Source organism: Gopherus evgoodei, chromosome 12, assembly GCF_007399415.2.
Source record: "Gopherus evgoodei ecotype Sinaloan lineage chromosome 12, rGopEvg1_v1.p, whole genome shotgun sequence".
NCBI classification, from domain to species: domain Eukaryota; kingdom Metazoa; phylum Chordata; order Testudines; family Testudinidae; genus Gopherus; species Gopherus evgoodei.
Genome location: NC_044333.1, coordinates 4836724 through 4852308, shown reverse-complemented (window position 1 = coordinate 4852308; position 15585 = coordinate 4836724). Strand labels below are relative to the sequence as shown.

The following is a 15585-nucleotide window of genomic DNA, read 5'->3' as shown; positions in this document are numbered from 1 at the left end:
CTCATGTGGACACCAAGCTAGTGCCTTCTAGCAAGTTCCCAACCAGCAGCACTGGGAGTGAAAGCATCCCAGAGGGTGACTCTGCAGGGGCCACCTACTCAAAGAATCACTATCACTGGCAAGTAACCTGACGGGCACAAACTCAGAGCAGTTTTGTAAACACAAATGCTCAAGATCCTGGACTTCCAGAAGGTTTGCTGGTTCTGAGGGCTTGACCTTGCAGCCTGCCAGTCACAAGATCCTTGAGCACCAGCAACTTCCACTGAAGTCAAAAGGTATTAAGGGCTCTCAGCACCTTGCAGTATCTGGCCCCAGAACACCTGTTATGCTAAGTAGTGGGTGAGTGCTGAGTCTTCTGTGCAATGCTGGTTATGTGGCTCGGGGTTTGGGGCTTGTTACAGGATAAACTCTTAGAAAAATTCGCTTTCTCTACCTTGGACTTGGCGAAGCGACATTTCCAACTGCTGGTTGCGCATTTCATTCAGATCTGCTAGCAGCAGCTTGCGTGCGTCACACTCATTAATGTAGCGCATGTATTCCTTGGCCACGTTCTTCCGCAGCTTGTTCACCTGCAGGGGACAGGATGGTGGGCTGAACTCAAGATCTCAGAGACTGTAGAGATGAGCATCAGTGACAAGCCCATGAGAAAACTAATCATTCTCTCTTCAGAGCAGGGTTTGAATAGTGTACAGTAAATAAGGCCTGGGGCCACACACACAACGAGGAGAAAACAAAATGGTGAATAGCTGCTCATTCCCTGAGCACTGTCCACCCTGTGCACTGAATGAGGCAGGCTCCTGTGGGAAAACAGCACATGATCATGTACTTAAAGCCTGTATCATAATGCATATGCACCAGGGGGTCAAATTAAGGTTGCAAAGGCAGCATGAATTTTGGTATTTCCTCCCTTTTGAGTGATTGATTTTGCAACCTTAATAGCATTCTTTTACATTTTTTGGTTGTAGTATTGTACATATACAAAGTTATCTTAAACCACCTTTGTCCCGTGCTACCCCCCAACACCATCCCCCCATAATCTGAACCTCTGAGAGGCTTGCAGAGAATCTGGCCCCAGCTTCCATTCCCAGATCTGCCAGAAGTGACATTGTGCAACCCCTCTGTTACCCCAGCTGTACAATGCAGGGGCATGAGGATCTGCTGATCAAGAAGGACTGTGAAGTGCACAGAACCATTAGCACGGGTCAGTGAGGAGCTGAGACTGGAACTCATGGTCTGTGCCTGCCTGGTGCCCAGAACTCCTCCCCCAGTGGTTAAAATAGACTGAAATAGGAGCGGTGGGTGGGGTGGCGAGCTGCACCTTCAAGCCAAGAAGAGGAGGGGGAGATTGACCTTTGCATTTAGAGGGAACTGTGTTTCCCACCCTTACAGTTGCTTGCCTAACCCCTGCCTTCCCCATGGCCAATGGGGTGACAGCAGCTGCTGCGCTGTCCCCCAGTCAGGAGTTCTAGCTCTGTGGCTGCAAGAAGCATGCTCAGTGTGGATGGACAGCATGTTAGGAAGCGCCATGTGGCTGGAGCATGCTCAGTGCAGATGGAAGGGTTGGAGCTGATAAACTGCTTAGCTTTTCGCTAAGCAGGTGCAAATGGTGATGCTCAGTATTCACAGGTCAGCTAGATGTGGGTGGATTTTAATGAGGCCAGCAAGAGGCACTTCCTCACCCCTGCCCCATTTCAAGTTCCAGCTTCAAGAACAAATGGATACAAACTGGCCATCAGGAAGTTTAGACTTGAAATTAGATGAAGGTTTCTAACCATCAGAGGAGTGAAGTTCTGGAACAGCCTTCCAAGGGGAGTAGTGGGAGCAGAAGACATATCTGGCTTCGAGACTAAGCTTGATAAGTTTTCTCCTAACTTCTTTTTTAGAAACAGTTTCATGGAGTCACCGGGGTGAGGCTTTGGAACTACTCCATTCAAAACCAGTCAGGACTCTGGGGGAGCCTCCTCTCTCTGAGCAGACTGTCTCCAGGGCAAGATGCTTACACAGCTTTGACCTTCCTGGGTCTGACCATGGAGCATTCAGCATCCATGCCACACTCTGCACTTCTCCCAGCGAGTCCACCCAGGCAGGGCACCTGGGGAAGCCAGAGGGCCCTGCACCCCAACTCTGCAGCCAGATGTGACTCTCAGCCAGTCGGTAAAACAGAAGGTTTATTAGTCAACAGGAACACAGCATAGGACAGAACTTGTTGGAACAGAAATCAATGACTTTCAGCTAAGTCCATCTTGGGGGGAGGGGAGCCCAGAGCCAGGGCTCTGATCCTTCCCCTGCATCACAAGCCAGCCGAGACTGACCCGCTTCCAGCTGCCTGGCCCCTGCCCTGCCCTGTCCATTGTTCCTCCTTTGGCCTTCGTCTCACTTCTCAGGCCAAGAATCACTTGGTCGCATCCCTCTCCTGAGTCTCAGGTTACGAAGGGGTGGCCATAGCATCGGTGCAGGCAGCTGGAGCAGCCTCCACAAAAGTCACACCCCCTTATTCCCACCACCTAGACATTGGTGCAATACACAGGGAAACTGAGGCACACAGCATTCAAGCAAAACAGTAAGACTCACGTAGGCTCACATACAACACAACAAGGGAAAAATCCCCACTTTGTCACAACAGCTTAACACCCTTCTTGCTGAAACTTAAACAAAAAATCCACAGGAGGCAGTGTGATGGGGCATGGGGTGCCCACCCCACACATGGCTGAAGGGGTTACGGTAGCTACATGGGCCAATTAACCTCCTTGTCTGCACCTGGAGGAGGAGTGGGGCGAGGGAGGGCGGCACTCAGACTAATTAGAGACAAGGCTCTGCTGGACAGGAACAGGAACAGGAACAGGAGGGGCTTGTATAAAGTTCAGTAGCTGAGAGCAGCTGGGGGTGGCGGAGGGAGAAGCTGCAGTCACTCTTAAGGTGAGAGGAGGCGAGGTAGGAAGCAGCCCAGGGATAAGACTGTGCTGACAGAGCCTGGTTGTTGTAAGATCCCTGGGCTGGAATCCCATGTAGAGGGCATGGCTGGATTCCCCTACCAGCCACTGGAGAAGTGGCACCATTAAGGGGCAAGTGAAAGAGAAGACTGCCTAGGACAGTGGGTCCTGAGAGATGTTGATACAGTGGGAGGGGAGGACTACAGGGCCTCGGTCAGAGGACCAAGCCACAAAGTGGGAGCAGATGAATCCTGAGGGAGTAAGAGTGCTGGAGTACAACTGCAGGAAGTGGCATTGACCTTGCAGAGCAACTCCCTAGATGAGGCCAGAAGGAGGTGCACCCCTGTGACAGACAGACACCTCATATTCTAGCCTGAGCAGTTTGTTTGACAAAGTTATAAGCAACTGAAAGCTTATAAATGGGAAATGTTAGGCAGCCTTCGCTGTAAAAGCAGCAAAGAGTCCTGTGGCACCTTATAGACTAACAGACGTATTGGAGCATGAGCTTTCGTGGGTGAATACCCACTTCATTGCATGCATCCGATGAAATGGGTATTCACCCACGAAAGCTCATGCTCCAATATGTCTGTTAGTCTATAACAGGATTCTTTGTTGCTTTTACAGATCCAGACTAACACCGCTACCCCTCTGATACTTCGCCTACAATAAAATGAATGATAGCTACAATATGGACAGGTAGATACAGGTACACCCACACACAGACATGGAAATGGGAGTCACGTGGCACACTTTGGAGCCATGAGCTCAAATGCATTTCCCATCCACTGCTGACTGGCTCTCTGCTCACTAACTCGCCTCCCCTGGGACTCATCTAGTATTCCACGGTTCTTAGCAACTTCAGCCATTTTAAATATTTCCTCCTCCTCCCCTAAATGGGGGTTTCCCACAGAAAATCATCTGCCCAAAATCCAGGCCAGGGACATCCTTTCTATACATAAAAATGTCATGGCTTTATATCTGATGTCTTGTGGTCTGATCTTCATCCCACTGGAAGAGGGAGAATTAGAGCTAGACTCAGTAGTCACGTCCAGCTCGGCAGGGCCATGAGACATTGGTGTTTATCATCAAGACCGTTTTTATATCTCTTTTAGAGTAATAGATTTTGTTCTGTGGTTGCTATATTTTTCTCAACACTCATGAGGGAGGAGCTAAATAACTCATTTGTGGCTTTGTCACGTGTCAGTAATGTGCCCATCCCATGTATTGTGTCCACAGACACAGTGAAAAGCATTGACATGATGGCTGGGGAAAACACTGCACCTCTAGGCTTGGCAGTTCATAGCCCGGGCACCCCTGGGCTTGCTACGTCAGTTATGAAAGTAAAAAAATTGATTGAGCCCTGACGCCTCTTTCATTACAAATTAAGCATCAGGGAAGACAAACCTACACCCACAACTCAGCAGAGTTTTGTCAGCATAGCAGAGTGGAACATGCCATCTGCAGGGAACATTGCACTGGAGAACTCTGCATTAGCACTGAATCAGGCTGAGCACGCCAAATCATCAGCACCTTACCAAGCCTGTGTCTGCTCCCATTGGCTTAGTGGGAGCAGGATCGGGCTGTCTGGGACTTGATGCATAAGGCTGGGGTGGGAAACATCTGGCTGATCATTATCCCACTTTACCTGAGTCTGCAGGGAGCCCTTCTCCTCCTTCATTTTGTCGATAAGCTTTAACAAATACAGTTTCTCTTTCTTCAGCATCGTTATTTCAGCCTTCTCCTCTTCCTGCAGTGCCACGATCTGCCGGGTGCACTCATCTGACACAGACACCAGCATTGCCTTCAAGGGCTCCAGGGAGCGGATCTTCTCCCTCAGGTGAGCTACAGGAGGAAAGGGTGGGCTCTCGTAATTAAGGATTCAATAGGCAGACGAATCAAATTCCATAGTCCTATCTAAGACCTACTGTTCACAACTGGAATCTGGGACAAAACCAGCAAGTTTTTCCTCCACCTGCTATGGTGAGCAGCTGAAGGCTGGTTTTCTTCAGAATTCTAGCTTTTGGCACTGTATTCTGCTGATCTCTCTTCCTATAGGTATAAGCTCCATGTGGGCTGCTGATCTTAATTCACTGCTTTTTATATTGGTTCCAAACACTAAGTGCAAAAAGGATCTCTGGCTTTTTTGAGCACCCATGATTTTCTTCTTTTCAGAGGTGGCCAGCACCCCCCACGTTTTGCTTTAGCAGATCTCCCAGAGTGGAACGGCAGGATTTCAGGAATGGCAGATTGGTGTGGTAGAGTCAGCTGGTAGCTCGTTACCCACTCGCTATCACAAAGAAAGAGCTTGAATCCTCCACGCGACTCCTGCTGGAGATATTGGCCTCTAGATCCACAGCCACATGTGTGCTGCTCCCCTAGGAGTGACTGTCAGGAACATCCGGTCACTCCCAACCATGATTTCTCTTCCCTTTTGAGGATGCTCCTCCCTCTTACCAGGCTCTCTTCCCTTTGCCTCCTCCAGGAGATTGCCCATGACGACTCTCGCGCCTTTCCCACCCTTCTCTCCGACTCCTCTGACAGAACCCAAGGGCTCTGCTCTAATTCGGACCTTCCACTGAAATACATTTTTTCTTAAACTCACCTATGGGGTAGACATAGTGATAGCACTTATTCTATTGCTGATATTCCAGCTACAAATACACAGTAAGATGCCGTGGGTTTTGATTGCTTGTCTTTCCTATTTTTATGAGACCAAATGCTGCCAGGATTAAAGGAGTTGCTCAAAGATGCCGTGTGTGCTGAGTTCAGCTAGCACATCAAGGGCTCTGCCATAGTAACTGCTGTGTTGAGCCAGCAAACATGCATTCTGGAGAGAGGAGTGAATGGAAGGAAAGAATTGCTGGTGTGGTCCAGACAGTCCAACTTGCTCTCTTCCACCAATGTCCTGTCATTGTATTTATCTGTAGGATGTTCTGCATTTTACAACTTAAAGTGCATGCAATCCTAGAATAGGAGGCACTATTTCTCATCCCACTATCACTAAAAATGATGCACAGGCGATTTCACTCCAGGGCTGTGAATACCCTGAGGTGTCTTATTTTTTTTGTCAAGTTTTCCCACTGTTGCACGTACACTGGGGCAGCTCCCCTCATAGTAGCACTCGGGGGAGCACCAGAGTAAAGCAGCCACCAGGACTTTCACCACCTGCTCAGGGCAGGTCTAGAGAAGGTGCTGTTAAAATCACCCACAGCAACTCTACACTGCTGTTCTCACCATTGCTGCCACTTGTGGAGCTGTGCTAGAGCAAGTGAGGCAGACTGTGGTAAAAAGCCCTGTGTAGGGAGGGTCCTAGGATATGCTGAGTCCAGCCATTGCCAGTTCTCATCAGGTGAACTCAAATAACAGACTGTTGGCAAAGAAAAGTGAAAGATCCAGTTTCTGTAGTAACCCAAAGGATTACATTTACTCCTGTTACCGGCACACTAGAGATACAACACACCATCCCTCACACCATCCTAAGTCGTGACATTATGGTGACACGTGCTATTTTACTCACATTTTCCAACGCAGGTAGTGGAAGTCACCCAGCTACCTTCTGGCTTTGAAAAAATCTCTGTAACCAGGGAGCTTACTAGGAGATTGCACCTGCTGTTTCTAACCTTCATAATTTCCTGTGGAATCTAGACACTTCAGCACAACCAGTCACTTTCCAGAGACAAGTAGTCTCTCTTGGGAAAGTGTTGTCCTTTCAAAAGATTGTGAGCTTGTCTCCACTGCAAAATTAACTCAGTTTATAACTTGAGTGTTGCCTTTCACTTGTGTCTTGTCCACACACAAAACCTCTTCAGTGTAGGGTGGTGATGGTTTTAAATTGCGTGAGCTGGCCCACCAGGGGTATAAGCTAAAACTCAAGTAAGCGCAACTTGTCAGCTGCTAAGATGATCACTCTGCTGTGTGGCTGCAGGCTAAAGCCACTCAAGTGCTCCTAAGTCTTCCAATGCCTTCCTCCAACTCTCCCCATGTGTCAAGCAACAACTGACGATTCACTGTGAAAGGATCCACAGAGCGGCTCAGTTTAAACCAGTGGTCACCAACCGGTCAATCGCAATCAACTGGTCGATCCTAGAGGATCTCCCAGTCAATCACGATCTCCAGTGGCACAGCGGGGCTGCTGCTAAGACAGGCTCCCTGCCTGCCATGCCCCCACACTGATGCTGGAAGCAGCTAGCGTGGCCCCCTGGGCAGGGGTCTCCCTTCATGCACTGCTCCAGCCTGCAAACACTGCCCCTGCAGCTCTCAGTGGCTGGGAATGGGAAGCTGCGGCCAATGGGAGCTGCAGGGGTGGTTCTTGCAGACAGGGGCAGCGTGTGAAGCCATGTGCCACCAGCCCTCCGCCTCAGGGGCCACAAGGGCGTGTTGGCCCCTTCCAGGAGCGGCGTGGGGCCAGGGTAGCGAGGGACCCTGCCTTAGTGGTAAGTGCTGCCCGGCAGGAGGCTGCAGCCCAAACCCCAGCACTGAGCCCCTTCCCGGAGCCAGCACCCTGTACCCCTCCTGCACTCCAACACTCTGCCCCAGCCCAGAGCCCCCTCCCCCACTGTGAACCCGTCAGCTCCAGCCCAGAGCCTGCACCCCCTCCCAAACCCCAACCCCAGCCCAGTGAAAGTAAGTGAGGGTGGGGGAGAGCAAGTGATGGGGGGGAGGATGGAATGAGTGGGGTGGGGCTTTGGGGAAGGCGCAGGGCCTCGTGGAAGGGGTGGGGTAGATCCTGGATTGCCCTTAAATTAAAAAGTGATCTTGGGTGTAAAAAGGTTGAAGACTACTGGCTTAAACCACAGTACGTGGCCCCAGAAAGCCCAGTGCTACATACCAGTGAGTGCGGCACCAGTGTCAGTACACAACAGCTCGAGTGCTGTTTTACAGTGTGGCCACTTTCAGTTGAGTGAGGCTAACTTGAAATAGTAACTGGAGTGCAGATAACTCAAGTTTACTCTGCAGTGAAGACAGACCCTCTTACTGAACTCTACTCTTTATGGAGTTTCCAGCAACGCTAAATGTTTCTAAGAATTAGTACAAATAGCTGGGGGGGGGGGGGCGGTCTGCAAAGCTTCGCTCCCACAGCTTTATTTTCTGGCTTATGCTTAACGTCTTCATGTTCACAAGAAGATTTTACTTCAGAAAGTTGTTTTCTAGGAGACAGCGCACCAACTAGCACAAGCCTAGTGCGCTTTGGTTACTCACAAGAGCTAATAGGGAATGAGACAGCTGCCGAGTCACTCGCACTAGCAAGATAAGGCCCAACTGGCTATGATGTAAAACGTGGCACACACAGTCAAAGTATGTTGCCATAGTAGAGGCTTGGTTTCAGTTTCAACAGGAGATGAAGTGCTACAGAGATAGCATGCTCATCCCTTGGGATAGGGAGGGTGTCTCTTTTTGTTCAGTCCATACAAACCATCCAGCAATTGAAGAGTAATTCTGACTTGCTGCAACCAAATTCCTGTGACTGAGAGTCAGACTTCAGGTACAGAGCTATTCTATTGACTCACTCTGACTGCAGACTGGTGCTGACTCATTGGCTCTGATTCAGGAGCATAAGACTGAAAATCCTTCTGCAGCAAGAGAGAATGTGGAGGAGGGACAGGAAGTTCTGCAGGGAGAAACCCAGCTCAGACGAGCTCACGCTAAGGTTTGTATGTATATATGCAGTATTGCATAAATGCAGAATAAAGACAAATCCTAGGAATGGAATGAGTCATAACCCATCATGTGTGCTGCACAGAGTGAGGCAGAGAACTCACTTGATTATTGTCCCCTCCAGCCATCTCTCATTGAAAGGATGGTGGCTCTGTGAGGCTCATAGATAGGGGGAAAACTTTAATAGGGAAAAGTGGGTAGCTCCTCACAACGGAGAGAGATGGCAGGATCCCCACCCTAAACTTAAAAAACAACATATCCCTGCTCCAGTTTTCTTTTTAATCTTAAAGCTTCCAAATCCATTTGTTACCATGGCAGCTAGATTCTCCAGGCAAGCCAACGTATTCACTTGGTTTCCAAAAACAGTTGTATTATAAACACATGTTGTTGGGTGCCCCTAGACTCTATGGGGAACATTGCACCCTAACGTACATGGAAGGGTAAAATAAACATCTAAATTTAGATGTTTAAGAAGCAACACAGTTTTGCCTGAGTGGGGTATGGAACCCAGACCATGGAGGGAACTCTTGGAACCAAATCACCACTAGATTGAGGTGGTCAAACTGCTCAAGGGGAAATTGTCTTAATGGTTTAAATTCATAGTTAAAACGGTCTTCTTTCCCCAGTTAAGAGCCTGCTGCCACCATCCAGGATACTGTTGCACAAAGAAAGGTTTTGGGACTAGCTGGTCCAGGGGAATGGTAATGGGACATAGAATATTTCACCTCCAGGACACTGCTTCAATGGAGATGGAACTTCTACCATCTGACAGCTGGTCGCTGGCCTGTGTGAGATGAGTGGCTGGTTAGTCTATTTCTATCCATCTGCAGTGTTTAGAAAGCATACATTGCTGTGACCTCTGAGCACTGGACACGTTTGATGTACACTAGGAGCTACCTGGAAGCAGTCAGTTCAGTCTTTGCCTGCCCTGCTATAACTGTTATCCCAACCATAGTTTCCAATGCAATTGGATTAACATCATTAAAAACATCGGCCCACTCCACCATGAGAGTGGTCCTTCCGGGGCAGAGTTGAGGCCCTGCTGCTGCCTGGCTTGTGTCCATTCTGGAGCTGGATGGGTGGAAATTCTTCATCAGTGAGGCAGAACCAACAGATCATTAGACAGACAGACTCTCCGGTTCACAGTAAGTACAAGAGGTAGTTAACAAGAGCCCATGTATTATTATTTTGCCATTGAAGCCTGCCTCTACTGCTCATCCTGTAACTATCTGATACTGCTAATCTACTGCGTAAAGCCACCTGTCTAGAATGATTGTTACTCCCAGCAGAACAGAATCCAAGATCTTACCCAATGTAACTTCATACTCATTCTTTATGGCAGACAGCAGGGGCTTGTAGGTTTTGAAGTCTTCTATGAAGAACTCAAAGATCTCTCTATAAGGCTAACGGAAGACAGAGAGAGAGAGGGAGCACTATCAAGGACTCTGTTCATTTTCCTTATCTAGAACTTTGGGGCTAGCTGTTGAGGCAATCACTGTTGCTGTCTTAATGACTGCACAGATTATGATGTAGTTGTCAACATCCTTTTAAAAATACTGTAAAGTCTTAACAAAATAAACACTATTACATTATCTGCATATTGAGAATTGGATCCCAAAGTAAGTCACAAAAAATATATTTCCAGCTTTGCCATTGAAATGCAACAACCTCTGGGGTGGAGAATGACAGACAAGAATGGGAAATGTTGACAGTCGGGCAATGGGAAAGTTTGGCCAAGTATCACAGGGCAAATCCCCAATCATATGAAAAATGCCATGGGATCTTCAGTGTCTGAGCAGAGCTGACAGGACCTCAGGTTTTGGGGTAAGCAAGTTTTGTTCTGTGTGGTAGCTAAGTTATTTGCAGAATATGAGCCAGTTGTGTCTGATCAGGGTTTGCCCTTAGAGTTCAAGATAATTATAACATGCTGTTTATTCCCAATATCTCCAAAATCCCTTACATTTGGTGCCAGTGCTTGGTATTCATTGAAAGCCTGGAACAGGAGCTATCTAGTGACACCAAATTCCATGTAAAATTCCAAGCCACTATAGAGCTAGACCTGGACATGAAACCAAGTAATCTGGTCTTTTTTATAACTTTTCCCTTGTTTAATACAGATATTTACTGCCAAGCAGAACAGCTACAGCAGTAACAGATAACTGTAAAGGGACTATATTCCTGTAGACATCTCTGTAATGAACCACTTCTATTTTCTTCTATTCATTTCATTTTAACTAAGAAAGGCATTCCTGGCAGTGCCTCAGAGTTCCTCACATCCCCACTGCATGCTGAACTCTCTGATCACCATGGGGTGTGCCTCCGTACTAAAGATAAGCGAAAAAAGACACTGTTTTGCCCCATTGTCAGTGTTGTCTATTTAGACACTAAGGGCAGCTGCGCAGGGATTGTCTCTCCCTACCTGTATGGTCAGTGCTCTGCACAAGAGGGTCAAACTCATTTGGGAGGGAGTGGAAATTAGTCCCTTTCAGTCAGTGTCCCTGGGCTGGAGTACCATTCACCAGGAAAGACTTCCCAGTCTCACTGACTGCAGACTGGACCCCTTTACTGAGGCAGCTGGGGAGTTTACTTAAAGAAATTTCTCATTTATGAAACCTCCTTCCCTCTGTCCAGTTACCTCTCTTTATTCCCCTCCACCCAACCCTTTCCCCTCACCCCCACTGGGGTTCTTTCCCCTCTCCTGTGGCCCCTTTGGGGATTTGTCTCTGTCTCCACACCCCCAAATTATGTGAGTGGGGGGAGTAGAGCAAGAGCTGCTTCTCTGAACTTGGGGTGATCTGATCTGCAGAAGGGGAGGCAGGGAGAAGCAGCCACTCCTCTGAGGCTAGTGCTCAGCAGGGGCAGAGAAGAGAGAAGGAAGAAGCCTCTCCATTTGCACATTTGTCAGCGAGGCTCTACAAAGGGGCTCAGCAGGAGGAGGGGGACTCAGTGACCCATGCCCAGTCTTGCATGAGGCTGGAGAAATGGGTCTTGGGGTCAGATTTGATCCGTGATCTGTTAGCTTGGAACCCTGGCCTGGGAGAATGGGGTCCTGGTCCAGTGTGGGACCTGTTTATTTGTATCATAGTAGTGTAAGATACTGCATGTAGGCCATAGTCTGGAACTTCAGCAACTGCATTTGGCCCACGAGTTGCATTCTAAGGCCCATTCACATTTCCAAAAACCAACGGAGAAATGAGGTAGTGGCTGCTCAAGAAAATCTGAAGTGTTCTAGGAGGTGCTAAGTGTTATCATCAGAGCACAGTTACACTGCTTTGTGCACATTGCTTTAAAGTGCCAAGCAAAGCCAGTTCTCATTCAGCACTGGCCAAAGGGACTTCTCTTTCCATCTGCTTTTCTTTTAAGCAACCTATGAATGGCCAGTTAAAAAAAAAAAATCCATCCCACTCTGCACTGATGTTTGAATTCACCAGTGTCTCCCTTCCATCAGACCTGGAGCTTAAGTTCCTGAGTGTTCTCTTTAGTCAGGTCCAGAGACTGCAGCTCTTTCCTTAGGTAGCATTCCAGCTCCTCCAGGTATCGTGGTTTTGCAATGGTAAGAGAAGCCTGTTTCTTGCTGCAGACAGACAGAAAATGACAGGCAAAATTCTACCACATCTACAGTTTACAATCAATGAGCCCTAGGGTTCTCTCCTCCCACCCCTCATAGCTTTAGACTGGATCACTTTACTGTAGCGGTACATCTTTCCAATATGAGAGAGTGGCTGAAAGGAACAGCGGCAGATTCGATTGCCACCCAGCCAGACTTGCCCACACAACTCAGGTTCAACAGGGCTGTGCCTCATAAATAGGTTGCACTACAAAGGGACACACATTTTATCCTGCTGAATATCTGTGAAAAGAAGTATTGGAGTCCATCTCTATTTGTGTCAGTCTGGAGTACAGTGTGTATTTGAGGCAGAGAGCAGGTTTTCCCCCCATTACATTTTCTGTCCTCCCATCTAGGCCCAAAACTAGAGGAGATCTGGCAATCTGGCATTGGAGTTCTCATCAAGGTGTGTGCGTGAGAGAGTTTGTCTGTCTGCTCCTCCATGTGTATGCGGTGCCTCACCTTTCACCAACCCACTTCCCATTACTAACCTCACAACCAGGGCTAGCCTCCAATGTCCTGGCTGGCTGGCCAAGCTGCTGGCCTGTAGGGAGGTGACAACTCCCAGTCACCAGCAATACAGGATTCAGATGCAGCCAAATTTACTTGAATGCTTATTTACATCAATTGACTTTGTTCCTGTTGGAGCCTGCCCTGTTGGCTGACAGGAGTTGTAGTCAACTCTGTCCTGGAAAGCACCTGACCGCCTAGGCGGGATACCCAGGAAGAGGCCTGAAAGGTCTGGAAATGGAGGGTGGGGTAAAGGCATTCCCCTTGGGGGAAGGGCTATTCCTGGCATGCTGACATTAGAATTCTTCAGCCACCTACAGTATGTCTCCCCCACCAGGATACCTTTTTGGTATACAAAGCCAGGCTGAGGGTGCTGTACCAGGAGATAATAAATGCCAACTGATTAGTTTCAGATGACTCAGAGAAAATCTGAGTTCTTTGCGCAGGAAACCAAGAACTCTCTAGGACAAGGGTGCCTTTTTCCTATCCCCTCATCCATACTTGCTACATTGTGCTAATTAACAACAGTTACATTTAAAATCTCCCAGACCTCTTAATTATCATATCATCAAAGCTTCTTAGAGTCTGCAAAAACAAGAGGAGTCCTTGTGGCGCCTTAGAGACTAACACATTTATTTGGGCATAAGTCTTCATGGGCTAAAACCCACTTCATCAGATGCATGGAGTGAAAAATTCAGCAGGCAGGTAGAAATATACAGCACATGAAAAGATGGGAGTTGCCTTACCAAGTGGGGGGTCAGTGCTAACGAAGCCAATTCAGTTGTAGTGGAGGTGGCCCATTCCCAATGGTTGACAAGAAAGTGTGAGTATCAACAGAAGGAAAATTATTTTTTGTAGAGACCCAGCAAGTCCCAGTCTTTATTCAGGCCTAATTTGATGGTGTCAAGTTTGCAAATTAATTCCAGTTCTGCAGTTTCTTGTTTAAGTCTGGTTTTGAAGTTTTTTTGTTGAAGAATGGCCACTTTTAAGTCTGTAAAAGCAGCAAAGACTCCTGTGGCACCTTATAGACTAACAGACGTTTTGGAGCATGAGCTTTCGTGGGTGAATACCCACTTCCTCAGATGCATGTCATGCATCTGAGGAAGTGGGTATTCACCCACGAAAGCTCATGCTCCAAAACGTCTGTTAGTCTATAAGGTGCCACAGGATTCTTTGCTGCTTTTACAGATCCAGACTAACACGGCTACCCTCTGATACTTGACACTTTTAAGTCTGTTATTGAGTTTCCAGGGAGACTGATGTCCTCTCCTACACAAGATCCATTGTCTACAGCCAAGCCCTAGGATACAACTGCATTTGCTCCAATCCCTCAGACAGAGACAAACACCTACAGGATCTCTATCATGTGTTCTTAAAACTACAATACCCATCTGGGGAAGTGAAGAAACAGATTGACAGAGCCAGAAGGGTGCCCAGGAGTCACTTACTACAGCACAGGCCCAACAAAGAAAGTAACAGAACGCCACTAGCCATCACCTACAGCCCCCAACTAAAACCTCTCCAGCGCATCATTGAGGATCGACAACCTATACTGAAGTATGATCTCTCACTCTCACAGACCTTGGGAGACAGGCCAGTCCTCACTTACAGAAAGCCCTCCAACCTGAAGCAAATACTCACCAGCAACTATACACCAAACCACAGAAATACTAACCCAGGAACCAATCCCTGCAACAAACCCCACTGCCAACTCTGTATGCATATCTATTCCAGGGACACCATCATAGGACGTAACCACATCAACCATGCCATCAGGGGCTTATTCACTTGCACATCTACCAATGTGATATGTGTCAGCAATGCCCCTCTGCCATGTACATTGGCCAAACTGGATAGCCTCTATGCAAAAGAATAAATGGACACAAATCAGACATCAAGAATTGTAACATTCAAAAACCAGTAGAAGAGTGCTTCAACCTTCCTGAACTCTCAACAACAGACTTAAAAGTGGCCATTCTTCAACAAAAAAAGTCAAAAACAGGCTTCAACGAGAAACTGCAGAACTGGAATTAATTTGCGAACTTGACACCATCAAATTAGGCCTGAATAAAGACTGGGAGTCGCTGGGTCACTATAAAAAATAATTTTCCTTCTGTTGATACTCACACCTTCTTGTCAGCTGTTGGGAATGGGCCACATCCACCCTAACTGAATTGGCCTCATTAGCACTAACCTCCCACTTGGTAAGGTAACTCCCATCTTTTCATGTGCTGCATATTTATACCTGCCTACTGTATTTTTCACTCCATGCATCTGATGAAGTGGGTTTTAGCCCACAAAAGCTTATGACCAAATAAATTTGTTAGTCTCTAAGGGCATGGCTAGACTTGCAAGTTAGAATGCATTAAAGCAGCCCCGTGCACTCTAACTCACGACACGTCCACACTGGCAAGGCATGTAGAGCACCCGGACTCCGAGGCTAGAGCGCTCCTGGTACTCCACCTTGGCGAGTGGAATGATGTTTGATGCGCCCCCACTGGAGTGCTGCAGTGCCTGTGTGGATGCCCTGGTCTGTTAATGTGCTCTGATTGGCCTCCAGAAGTGTCCCACTATGCCTGTTCTAGCCACTCTGGTCATCACTTTGAACTCTACTGCCCTGCCCTCAGGTGACCAACTGTCAGACCCACCCTTTAAATTCTCTGGGAATTTTGAAAATCCCCTTCCTGTTTGCTCAGCCAAGCGTGGAGTGCCCTCAGCGAATCTTTCCAGGTGACCATGCCTCTACCCGCCAGGCAATCCCCAGTATGGAGCAATGGCAAGGTGCTGTACCTCATCAGTGTTTGAGGGGAGGAAGCTGTCCAGGCCCAGCTGCGCTCCAGCCATAGGAATTACGATACCTCCAGGTAGTTATCAAGGGACATG

The 15585-nt window shown here is 47.9% G+C and overlaps 1 protein-coding gene across 7 annotated transcripts in view; it reads right to left on the bottom strand.

Annotated features, from left to right (window-relative positions):
• The window catches only part of TSNAXIP1 (translin associated factor X interacting protein 1), a 49225-nt gene that overhangs the window by 18114 nt on the left and 15526 nt on the right, over positions 1 to 15585 (bottom strand). For 5 of the 7 annotated variants that reach the window (XM_030581468.1, XM_030581471.1, XM_030581470.1 and 2 more), the window contains exons 4-7: positions 12036 to 12159; positions 9895 to 9988; positions 4576 to 4772; positions 434 to 569 (exon numbers count right to left, since the gene is read on the bottom strand). In XM_030581468.1, coding sequence (XP_030437328.1) covers positions 434 to 569; positions 4576 to 4772; positions 9895 to 9988; positions 12036 to 12159 — 551 coding nt within the window. Of the gene's footprint in view, positions 1 to 433; positions 570 to 4575; positions 4773 to 9310; positions 9370 to 9894; positions 9989 to 12035; positions 12160 to 15585 lie in introns of those variants that run through there. The other 2 variants (XM_030581475.1, XM_030581474.1) reach the window with 2 other exon arrangements.